Below are 11,993 nucleotides of genomic sequence, written 5' to 3' on the forward strand. Positions count from 1 at the left end.
CCTCCCTTTCTCAGCCCCTGGAGTTCCAAGCTCTCCCAGCCAGTGCACAGAACTATCTGACTGATTAACTCGTGTTAGTCTGTTTTCATCAGTTGGAATGCAGGTTCTCTGTGGACAGCGGCTTTGTCTTGTGTATCTTCTGTGAGCCTCCCTGTCACGGTGCACACATACGATAAATTCATGCCACCTGACAGGAATCTTTAGCAAGCTCTTCCTTAATAAACTCCCTTGATGTCCCGCTGCTGCCCAGCTGCACAAGTGGAGACAGCAGGGAACTAATGCAAAGACTCAGGGTTTATTGTTGAAGGGGAAGTTGAGGGAGAAGGTGAAGTGCTAGGAAAATAAATTCTAGATGAGAGGCAGTTGATGCTCCTTGGCCAGGGCAAGGCACTCCTCTGGGTGACTGTGTAGGTAGCAGGCAAGTGTAATTTGCCTCATTCCCAGAGAGTTGGGGCCTCCCCAGCCTTGCAGGTTTCCTTCTTCTTCCTGGGAATGTCAGCTGACCTGGGGCTCCGAGGTGCGGTAACAGAGCCAGGCCTTTCCCTTGGCAAACTTATAGCTGTGTAGAGGGGCCGTGACCCCCGCTATAGTCATCTGTCTGCGTGTTTCCAGGCTGGCCTGGGTCCTGCCCAGCCTGGCTGCTACCTGGAGGTGGCTTGGGCGGGGCTGGAGCTGGGGCTGGGGAGTAGTAGGACTGGCCCTGAGGATGTCAGACTTTGAGTCAAGGACTCATCCAGCTTGCGGGTCTCAGCCTCCAGGACAGTGGCCTCGGGGGCCTGGGCCACAGCGAGAAGGGAGTGGGAGAGGCTGTGGTGCAGGCCAGCTAGCTCACGGCTGGTCTGTACCGAGCGGGCGATGTAGTCCTGCTTCTGCTTCCGCTCCAAGGCCAGCTGGGCTCGCAGCAGGGCCACCTGGTGGGCAGAAAAACCAAGAGGGAGAGCAGTTGAGGGCCCTGAAGCTGTCCCAACTCTTCCTACTCTGTCTTCCCGTGGCTCTCGCTGGCTGAGCGTTTGAATGAGCTCTACCACATACACGAATCTCTGAACCAGCTTTTGAGTGTTTGGGGAAGGGCCTTTGGGAATCGGAATCCAGTGATCCTCAACCCTGGGTACACATGGGACTCCAACAGGGAGCTCAAAAACAACAAGACTATTCATCAACTTTATTGGAGGAGAATTTACGTGTTAAAAACAAAAGCCCACACCTAAGAGGCCTCTCTTGCCTCACCCTCACCTGGGCCCTGCCTCAGGATTGCTTCGTATGAGTTTAACAGAATTCAAAGTAATAGCTTAGGTCTAGCTACTGGGTCAGGTCCTGCCAGTAGTGACTACTGATTTCTGCAACAGGCTCAGAAATCAAAATCCCACACTTCTTATGACTCCTGGGCCTTGAAAAAGAGAGTGAACTTTTAGCTGAGGCCTAAGAGGCAAGAAGGCACTTCATATAGCTTCCCTCAGGGTGGCAGCTTGACTCAAACTATGAGGCCCAGGTCCTGTGCTGCAGCCAGGCTCCTCTGCCTGGTGTGCTGGCCACACTCCTGCCTGCAGGGTCCATGTGAGGGCAGAGGAGGCTGGTCTGTTCTCCTAGAATCTTCTGTCTGCTCCTCAGCCCTCTTCCTTTTCCTTTCTCTTCCTAAGTATGAATCTAGAGGCCAAGGGCCTGGACCATGCTTTCTTCCCCACTCCCACCCTAAGCACATGAGAGGTGGAGCTGGGACTGGGGCTCTTCTTGCCTCCCATGGAGACTGAAGTTCTCTGAAGGCAGGAACTACTTCCCCTCTCCCTACTGGAGGCACACAAAGGGCCAAGCACACAGCAGACACTAAAGCCTTTTAGTCTGAGTGCAAGGGAGGAAACAGGAAACAGATCCTTCCAGAACATACCTCTTTCTGCAGTTCAACCACATACTTAGTACCTGAGGAGCTCTTCTGTCCTCCTCTTCCATCCTGAGGAAGACAAATAGCATTCTTGTTGAAATAGGCCTTCCCACTGTGGGGTCTCCACAGGTATCCTGCAGCTATCTCATGGCAATCCTGGGGGGCTGGGCAAAGGTTATGGGCCAGAAGTGCCTGAACCTGTATGGGGCACCATGGCCCTGGGGCAAGGAGAGGCCCCGTACCAGCATAATGGACAATGCCCTTGGAGACCTGGTTCTGAGTATCCACAAGGCTTGGATAGCATTTGCTTCTTGGAGGTACTTTTCCACTTAGCAGAAGTATACCGTGTATCTGCTTTGTGCTAGCCCTGGGATGTGAGCTGAGGATGCAGAGAGGAAGTAAGACTCAATGTCTGCCCTCGAGAACTTTCAATAAAGGATGGGGATGGAGAGAGAGATGCTCAGCCACCACAAACATGTCCCCCTGCTAGGCTGCAAGGCTGTCTGCTGGTGGGCACATCTCAGTCTTCCCCAAACCCCTTACCCAAAAAAGGAACTCTGGCTCCAGGAAAGACCATGGACCCTAATCTTGTAAACTCAGTACTGCAAGGAGCAAGGAAGTCTGAGAGATCTGCGAAGCTGTGATCAAGCTCCGAGGTGCATCAGGAGCTGGAGAGCACCACACAACACCCGAGTGCCAGGGATCCTGACCAGACCCCATAAGCCCTGCTCCTGGTGAGCCTGAGGCACTGGTCTGGGAGTGGGCCGATCTAAATTCCTCAGAGGGCAGGAATGCTAGTCTTGACACCACCCCAGCCCCTGACGTTGGGCCGCCTTCTCGGGGCAGGGACAGACTGAGCTGTGCTGAGTGGGGCGGAACTCTGGACTGGTTGAAGCAGCTGTCCCCACCATCCAAGAGAGGCCTGGGATATGCAATGAGGACAGCTGAGTTTCTGTTGGCTGGGGTTCGGCTCTCTGAGGCTGCAGTGGAGGAAAACAGGTAAACCTGTTGCGTGGGTGATGCAGCTGTGGCCTCGCTGATCTCCAGGGCCCCTGCCCGGGATGCACGCATGGAGTCCCTCTTCAGCTTCCTCCGCTCTCGCTCCACCTGCCAAGGTGCAAGTGAGAAATCAGGGCTTGGGTTGGCTCCAGGACTGGAGTAGAGCTGCCTTCTCTAGAAGAGGCCAGTGCATGTGTGGTTGGATGTGTAAGGGGACAGCAACCACAGAAAGAACTGGGCTGAGGAGAGCCCATGCTAGGGCAGCGGTGAGTGCAAACAAGTACTCCTAAGACAGAAGAGGCAGGGCCAGCCTCTCAGGCCTTTGGAGCAAAGGCCAGCAAACTTTCCCTGCAGTGAGTATTTTAGGCTTTGTGGATCATTCCATCTCTGTCACAGCTATTCCACTATCCTGCTGTAGCAGGGAAGCAGCTGCAGACAATGCATGGCTATGTTCCAATAAAACTTAATTTTCAGAAACAGGCAATGGGTTGGATTTAGCCCACAGGCTGTGGTTTACTGACCCCTGCCCCAGGGGCTGCATGAGAAATAGAGATGCATGCCCACCGGACCCCAAAGGAGGGAGCTGAGGACAGCAGAAGCTACTTGCCTGCTCCAAGGTGGTCTGCAGCTGGATATTGTGGTGCTGTAGTCTGCTCCGGTCAACCTCCAGCCATGCCACTGCTTGCTGCAGGTGTTCAAGCCTTTGTCTCCATGGCTGCTTCTCCTCCATTCCAGGACTAGGCTCAGCCTCCACTCCTGAGACCTGTGGGAAAGACCTGTAATCTCACTTGGGCAGCCCTTTAGACAGGTAGGGGAACAGACAGAGGGCAAAGAGAAGACTCTGGCAGGTCTGGGCTTCAGAAACTCAGTTCCCAAGAGAAGGGGACAAGCCCCTGGACAGGAGCTCCCCCCGGGTCATCTCTTCCCTCCAAGCCCCCAGCTCACCTCTCCCGGCTGTACACCCTGCTCTCCTCTGGATCCCCGTTCTGCTCTGCTGGTCAGGCCTGAGCTATGCAGCCGCTCCTTCTCCAGAGCCTGTCTGGTGAGCTCCAGCTCATCCTGGGTACCAAGGTGTGGCACAAAATCACACCCTGCCAACTTCAAATCCATATGCACCCCACCCTCCATCCTCATAAAAACCACTTCAATTTTCTCATCAGGTTATAGTCTTATTTTTCCAGGCGGCTCTGAGCCATTTTAGTCCAGAACCTTCATTTTATAGATGGATAAAACAAAGGAACAGAGCGGGATCTACTCAGGATACATAGGGAGCTAGCAAGTGAGACAGGACCAGAGCCCCACATTTCTTTTGGGATTTCCCATAAAGCTAAGCAATAACTTGGAGCACTGATGTGTTACAGAAAGAGCAGGGACTTGAGTCACACAGGGCAGGGTGTCACATCACTACTTATTGACTATGATTCTGATCAAAATATGAGCTCTCCCCGAACCCCAATTTCCTCATTTATAAAATGACTACACGTAACATGAGACATGAATTAAGCCTTTGGATAAGTTGGGAAACCTAATGCTAGATATTTTCTAGGCACCCTACGTTTCATAAATAACGGTCAAGAAGAGAGGACAAGAGTGTGTGTGTGCAGGTTGTCTGGGGGAGAGGAAGAGCTCAGTGGTAAAAAGCCTGAGCTCTAGAGGCAGACTACTCAGATCTAATTCTAGTTTTGCCATTTACTAGCTGTGTGACTTTGGAGAAGTTACTTAACCTCTCTGAACTGCCATTCCTATACTACAGAGTAAGGACAACAGTTCCTACTTTTCAGGGTAGTTGTGGAAGAAAGTGATAGTGCCTGGCACATAAAATGTTTAAAATAAAAAAATGATACTACTGTGATGTAAGGCAGTAGTGTTTGGAGGGGTAAGTGGCTGAAGTGACCCTGACCTGAGTTACATTATTGAGTGAAAACTGCTCAGTAACCCAAGAGTATGGGTAGGGAGTGCCCTTCTGCCCAATTACATACCTTACTTTCACTGTGCCTGTAAGAATGGGTCTGGAAACAGGAAAGGAGTTCCACTTACTGAGTGCTTTCTTCCCAAGCACTTCACACATATCATCTCATTTCATACTATTATTTCTGATTTCATTGATAAGAAATCAAGGGTCAGAGGAGTGAAGTCTCTTAGCCAGGGTCACATCGCTAATAAACTACAGAACTGTATTTCAAACCCAAGAACTTGGCTGGGTGTGGTAGCTCACACCTATAATCCTAGCACCCTGGGAGGCCGAGGAGGGAGGATTGCTTGAGCTCAGGAGTTCAAGAGCAGCCTGAGCAAAAATGAGACCCCATCTCTACAAAAAATAGAAAAATTAGCTGGCCATCATGGCACATGCCCATAGTCCCAGCTACGTGGGAGGCTGAGGCAGGAGGATCGCTTGAGCCCAGAAGTTTGGGGTTGCTGTGAGCTATGATGACACCACTGCACTCTACCCAGGGCGACAGAGTGAGACGTGAGACTCTGTCTCAAAAAAAAAACCAAAAAACCAAAACCAAAAAAAAACCCAGGAACTTGACTCCAAAGCTCATAAATGTATTAACTCCTTATCCATATATTGCACTTTAACAAGAGCAGAGCTTTGTGAGTTCCCAGAAGGCAACTCTCTGGGGGGTTGCGTATCTGGGATGAGAGGAGGTTGTCTGGGGCTCAGTCAAGGAACTAGGATGTAGTCAATTTCCCCGGAAAAACGGACTGGCTCTCTCTCCTAGCAAAAGAGATGATGATGCCTTTATATGTCCAGCAGTCGATCCAGCTTTCCTGACTGCCTACTCTGTGCAGGTTTGTGCTCAGTGCTGGGGGTACAAAGATGACTAAGACATGGTGCTTGACCTTGAGATTAAATATTATGCTCTGAAGTCCTATCCTAAACCCACTTTCTTTCTCACTGGACATTCCACCCACAGGAGCACACTTATTTCTAACTGCTGATGACTCCAAAGTACCTCCTGCCCCAGTCTCATCCTTCAACTTCAGACCACTCTGTGGATCTGCCTACTGGACATCTCCCCTTGATATTCCACAGGAACCTCATTGCATTTCCAATCGGGACTCATTCCACTCCTCTTTCTCACACTTGCTTTTCTCCCTCTCAGTGAGCAGAGATCTGAGTGTTGTCTTTGGACTTCTTTCTGCCCTTTCTTTATTCCTCCCACCTCTTAGCCAATCAATTGCCAGAAGTCCTATGAACCTCTTAGATCTACCCACATGTCTCCATTCACACCCTCTTAGGTCACCACCTTTCCCCTGGACTTCTAGTGTAACCTCCCACTTGGCCTCCCCAGATTTGTTGTTGCTCCACACAGCAGCCTGAGTGATCTTTCTGAACTGTACCTCTGATCATGTCACTCCCCTGCCCTAAACCCTTCATCTACTTCCTATTAGTTACCCAGGTCCTCGGCATGACTTATCAGCCCTGAATGCTGGGCCCCTGCTGTCCTCCCTTCTCTTGCCAACTCACCTCTTTATGTCCCAGGTGATCTACATGGATAGCCCGCATGCTCTTGTCTCCTTCCTTTTCCCCTGAAAGCTCCTCCCCAACCTGTGCTTGGCTAGTTCCTTACTGGTCCCTTCAAATCTCATCTGAAACACCACTTTTACTAGGAAGGCTTTTGGGGACCCACCCCCAGGAAAGGTTGGGTGTCCCTCCAGCAGTGCTTGGAGCACACTAAACTTCCCCTATTTGGCACTAACCACACTGCGTTACATTTGCTTATCAACTAGACTGAGCTTTATAAGGGACTGTGGGTGTCTTCTCTTTATATCCCCCAGACCAGCACAGTAGCCTGAATTCACTTATGTTGAGGTGCTCGTGATCTCATTTTCTCACAAGACCCAGGATGCAGGCAGTCCCTGAGCTCAGACAGATGGGGCTCTGTCACCTGGCTCTCACTTCCCCTGGAATGAATTACCTGCAGCCTCTGCTGTTCTGAGTCCCGTTCCAGGACAGAGGCTTGTAGAAACATGGCTACCTCCTGCAGATTGCTTACACTGGCCTTGCTCTGGGCCAGACACTGTGCCAACTCCTGGGCCTTCTCCCTCCACTCAATCTCCCTGGCTTCTGTCTGCCTCAGGGCTGCCTGTAGCCGCTCCAGCTCCCGCTGTAGGTTGGGCCCTAAAGATTCCAGTTTTGGAGATGGTTCCTCCATTGGGGAGGCTCTGTGGCTGTGGGGTAAGGCCTCAAGGTTCTTCCTTTGCTGGGCCTCCCTCAGCTCCAGAATCTCCTCTTCTTTTTGGGCTAGAGTCAGCTGTAGTTCCCTTAGACTCTGACGAAGGCCCCTCATCTCTTCCTCTTCTCTCTCCTGCCCCAGCTTCTGCTTCTCTTGGATCATATTCTCTTGGCCCCTCTGGGCCAGAGACTTCTCCAGCAGCTGCCCCTGTTCCTTCTGATGTCTCAGCTCTTCGTTCCTCTGGGCAAGTGCCTGCTGGAGCTGCTGCACATCCTCCTGGTGCTGAAGATCCTGGTCCTGGATCTTGCCTTCTCGCATCCTCAGGGCCTCCTCTAGCTGCTGGGCACGTGCCTGGTGGGCATCCAGGGCAGCCTGCAGCGTGGCGATGTTGGCCTCCAGACTGCAGCTCAGTTCTGCCTGCTCAAGGAGATGGTGCTCTTTCTCCTGCAGGGCAGCCTGAGCCTTGCTCAGGGCCTCCTGCAGAGCCTCAGCTTGGCCCCAAGCAGCCTCCTCCTGATGCTGGGAGGACTGGCTTTCTGCCCGCAGAGCCTCCAGCTCCTGCTCCCGTTCCTTGAGCATCACCTTGGCCTGCAGCCAGCTGTCCTCCAGGGCCCTGGCCTCTGCCTCGTGCTCCTGCACCTGCTCGGCACACTGTTGCTGGAGGGCCAGCAGAGCCTTTTCGTGCTCCTGAGACTCAGCCCTCAGGTCTCCCAGCACCTCCTCCAAGGCCTGTACCCGCAGTCCCTCCACTGCCAGCTCTTCTTGGAGCCTTCGCACCTGCTCCTTGTGGTCCTCAAGCTCTCCCTGGCGCTCCTTCAGTGTCATATGGGCTTGCTCCAGAGCTCCCTGCAGTGCGCTTGCCTTTTCCTTCACACTCTCCTCCTGTCCCTGGGCCTGCTGCTGTTCTTGCCGCAGGGCCTCAAGTTCCTGGTTCTGCTGGGCCAGCACTCTCTGGGCCTCTTCCAGTTGACCCTGAAGTGATTGCTCTTTCACCTCCCTTTGCTCCCTGGCTTTCTGCAGGTGCTGCTGCAGGTCCGCTATCTCCTGCTCTCGCTGGGTCAGGAATAGGCTGGTCTCACCCACTTTCCTGTGCAGACCCTGGAGCTGCTGCTCCAGCTGGTCCTTGTGCTCCTGAAGTTCCTGGATCCGCTCCTGCTGGCATTCCACCTCCTTCTCCTTATCACGCAGGATCAGCTTCATGTGCTCTAGGCTCCCACGCTGTGCTTTACTCTGGCCCTTCCCTTCCTCTGCCCGCTCCTGCATCAGCTGCCTCTGAGAGGCCAGCTCCCGGCCTCGCTCTCTCAAGGACAGCTTGATCTGTTCCAGGTCCTCCTCTAGGATCTTGGTCTGTAGCGTCCTTTGATCTTCTAGAACCTGAATCCTCTCCTTCTGCAGCATCAGCTCCTGGTCCCTCCTGTCAAGATCCTGAGCCAGATGCTCTTTCTGCCTCTGCAGCTCTTCGATCTGTTCTCGCTGGGACTTCAGCTCCTGGTCCCTCTCCTGCAGCTCTCGTGCCAGAAGGGTGCTGTGGCTTTCTAGTTCATGTATTTGGCTGCTTTGCGTCTGCAACTCCTGGCTCCTTTCTTCCAGGTCCAGTGTAAGGTGGGTCAAAGCCACCCTCTGCATTTCTCGCTGACCCTCCAGCTCTTCGATCAGCTTTTGCTGGCACTCCATTTTGTGATGGTTTTCCTCCAGTTCTAGGGCCAGGCATTCCAGAGTAACCAACTGCTTTTTTAGATCCTGGACCTGCCCTCTCTGGGACTCAATCACTTTGTCCTTCTTCTCAAGTTCTAGAAGCTGATGCTCCAAGATGTTCCTCTGAGTCTCCCGATCTTTCTCGAGCTCTTTGATCTGCTCTCTCTGCACAGTCAGCTTCTGCTCTCGCTCCTGGACGGCCATGGGCAGATGCTCTAAAACAGACCTACACTTCTCCAGCTCCTGAATCTGTTCTTGCTGCAGATCCACCTCTTGGTTCCTCTTCTTCAGGTCCAGGGACAGCAGTTCCAAAGCAGCCTTCTGCATTTCCCGTTGCTTCTCTAGTTCCTGGATTTCCCCCCGCAATGTCTCTACTTCCCTTTCTCTTTTGGACAGGGTCTGGGCCAAGAGGGCCAAATTCTCTTGCAGAGCCTTCCCCTGGGCCACCTTCAGCTCGCCCTGCTCTTGCAGAGCCTGAGCTCTCTCACGCTCACTCTCCACCTCCTCGTTTTTCAGTTTCAGTGCTGAGCGAGCTGTTTTCAGGTCTTCTTCCAGAACCCCGGCAGCGCTTGCCTGAGCCCTGGCCTCTGCAACAGATGCTTGTAGATGTTCCACCTGGGCTGTCAGGTTCTCCTTGGCTGCCTGAAGTAACTCTCGCTCACTCTGGAAAACAAGATGCAAAACCACCTTAAACTATACTTCCCTGATACAATCACTCCAACACTGGCCTTTCTCTTCCTTATTTTGTGGCACCAGCAGTGACGAGGACCTGGGCAAAAAAGTGGTGTGTTCCATTTAAGCTGATACTATAAAAGAATACCCCTACCACCTACCAGGGCTCTGCTATGCCCAAGGAAGACAGAGTAGTATAAATGAGCCATCCTAGACTCTGGTACTTTAGGGCAAGGGATAAAAATCTCAACCTCAGACTAGGTGCGGTGGCTCACGTCTGTAATCCTAGAACCCTGGGAGGCCGAGGCAGGAGAATTGCTTGACGTCAGGAGTTTGAGACTAGCCTGAGTGAGAGTGAGACCCTGTCTCTGCTAAAAATAGAAAAAATTAGCCAGGCATGGTGGTGTGCACCTATAGTCCCAGCTACTTGGGAGGCTGAGGCAGGAGGATCTCTTGAGCCTAGGAGTTTGAGGTTGCTGTGAGCTAGGCTGACGCCATAGCACTCTAGCCCAGGCAACAGAGCGAGACTCTTTGTCTCAAAAAAAAAAGTAAAAAAACTCAACTTCAATTCAGAAAAATTAATTGAAGGAGGATTCACCGGAACCTTAACAATGACCCTCAAGGACATGGAGACAGCCAGAGGAACTGAGAGACTTGCTGAAGGAAGTTGGACACATGACCATAGACCAAGGTGGGCCCAAGGGACTACTCCAGAGGCAACCCCCTCCCCCAAGCCAGGACCACTTTACCTGGGCTTCCATTCCCTGTAGCTCTGCTCGCCGTAGGCGACTCTGTAAGGATGCCACAGTTTCATGCAGCTCCATCAGCTCAGATTCTAGGGAGTTCTGTTTTCCTTCCCACTTGGATTTCTCTTTGGGAAGAGGAGAGGTAGTAGAGTGAGGCCCATGATTGGGAGTGGGGGAAAAGAGGGATGCAGAAGCAGATGGAAGATGGGGAACAGAATCAAAGGCCAAGGAGAGAATTACATGGGTCGTAGAGACATCACGCAGCTGTCTGCCAGCTGCTCTATTTGTCTAGGCTCCCTGCTGCTGCCAGCCCCAGCACTGCCTGTCAAACATCCCGACACTTCCTCACCCTCATCACACAGAGAGCTTCAGCCCTGGATTCCATACAGGGTGGAGCTAGATGACACTGGAGGTCCCTTCCAGCCCCCAATCCTATGATTTTGCAGAGCTTCCTACAGACCTGGTGGCTCTGCTGGCTGCCCCCATTTCTACAACATATACCAGAACCCAGCTCTATTTGTGTGGCCTCAGGAAGCCCTCAAATGGCCTCAAAAAAGGTCCAGACCCACTCCCTAAGTCGTCCTCTTCTACAGTAGAACCTTGAGCCTTAAGACCCTTCCCTCTCCTTTCTAAGCAGCCACCACCCTTTCTAGCCCTTGGCTGTGGCACAGATATACTGTCCCCAGATTTTCCCTCCTTACTTTCTCCCAAATAAGCTCATAATCCTTCTGCCACTAAAGGCTAATTTTGAGGATATAGTTGGAGATGATAAAATAACATGGATAAGTGACAAAAGATAGAGTCTTATCATGTTCTCACAGTCTTGGCCTTAAGACTTGAGTTTTTTTCTTTAATTTCCTACAGAAACAAAAAGTGGCAGCCCAGGCCCTCCTTCTCTCAGTTCACCAAATCTTTTCCTCTTAGTCCCATCTTCCCGATGGCCCTCAAAGGCCAAGCAAAGCAGAAAAATAGTTCAAGGGGGTCATCACCCTTTGGAGATGCCTCTAGATATCATCTCACAGTTCTGGGTAAAAAATAAAAGGAGTGGCTGCTAGGACTGTTCCTGCCACCTCTGGGCTTCCCATCCATCCTCTCCTCCCTCCAAATCTCCCTGCCTGCATTGAGCTTCTCACCGTCTTGGTTCTGGGAGAGCTGTCTCTGTAGATCCTGCAACTCTGTGTGGACCTGGCTCTTCTCAGCCTCGGTATCAGTTAGACGCTGTTTCAGCTTCCAGACCTGATCCCTCAGATCATCCTGGGAAAGGAAGGGAATGGCTAAACTCAACTTCCATCTCAGCCAGGGCTCAAGCTCTCTCCTCACTCTCAGCACTGAGGTAGTCTGCCATTGTGGACCTACTCCCAGATTGCTGGATCATTTACCTCTGAACTCATGTGTATTTAACTCCCTGAAGACAGGCTCTACTCCAACTGGCTGGAGCAAAGAAGCCCCTTCTCACCTGTCTTTGTCTTTTGAAACAAAATCCCTGTTCACATCTCAGCCTGGGGTCACCTCTTCCCTCCCCAAACTCCTACTTCAAAGCTTAGCCCAACGGTCACTTCTTCCTTCCTCTGACCCTCCCCAAGTCAGAATGAACTGCCCCTTCCTTCTAGCTCCAACAGTGCATCACTTGCATGCGTTATTTTATTTATTTATTTTTTTTGAGACAGAGTCTCGCTTTTGTTGCCCGGGCTAGAGTGAGTGCCGTGGCGTCAGCCTGGCTCACAGCAACCTCAAACTCCTGGGCTCAAGCATTCCTTCTGCCTCAGCCTCCCGAGTAGCTGGGACTACAGGCATGTGCCACCATGCTTGGCTAATTTTTTCTAT

General features: G+C 52.0%; 1 protein-coding gene across 7 annotated transcripts in view; it reads right to left on the reverse strand.

Annotated features, from left to right (window-relative positions):
• Positions 1–277: 277 nt before the first annotated feature.
• The window catches only part of CEP250 (centrosomal protein 250kDa), a 50,047-nt gene continuing 38,331 nt past the window's right edge, over positions 278–11,993 (reverse strand). For 3 of the 7 annotated variants that reach the window (XM_012637724.1, XM_012637723.1, XM_012637725.1), the window contains exons 26-33: positions 11,303–11,423; positions 10,173–10,294; positions 6,799–9,414; positions 3,821–3,934; positions 3,483–3,638; positions 2,882–2,983; positions 1,883–1,945; positions 278–911 (exon numbers count right to left, since the gene is read on the reverse strand). In XM_012637724.1, the coding sequence (XP_012493178.1) occupies positions 642–911; positions 1,883–1,945; positions 2,882–2,983; positions 3,483–3,638; positions 3,821–3,934; positions 6,799–9,414; positions 10,173–10,294; positions 11,303–11,423 (3,564 nt within the window). In that variant the 3' untranslated portion in view covers positions 278–641. The remainder of the gene's footprint in view (positions 912–1,882; positions 1,946–2,881; positions 2,984–3,482; positions 3,639–3,820; positions 3,935–6,798; positions 9,415–10,172; positions 10,295–11,302; positions 11,424–11,993) is intronic. The other 4 variants (XM_012637729.1, XM_012637728.1, XM_012637727.1 and 1 more) reach the window with 3 other exon arrangements.

The sequence above is a fragment of the Propithecus coquereli genome, unplaced genomic scaffold (genome assembly GCF_000956105.1).
Source record: "Propithecus coquereli isolate 6110/MARCELLA unplaced genomic scaffold, Pcoq_1.0 Scaffold122, whole genome shotgun sequence".
Taxonomy (NCBI): domain Eukaryota; kingdom Metazoa; phylum Chordata; class Mammalia; order Primates; family Indriidae; genus Propithecus; species Propithecus coquereli.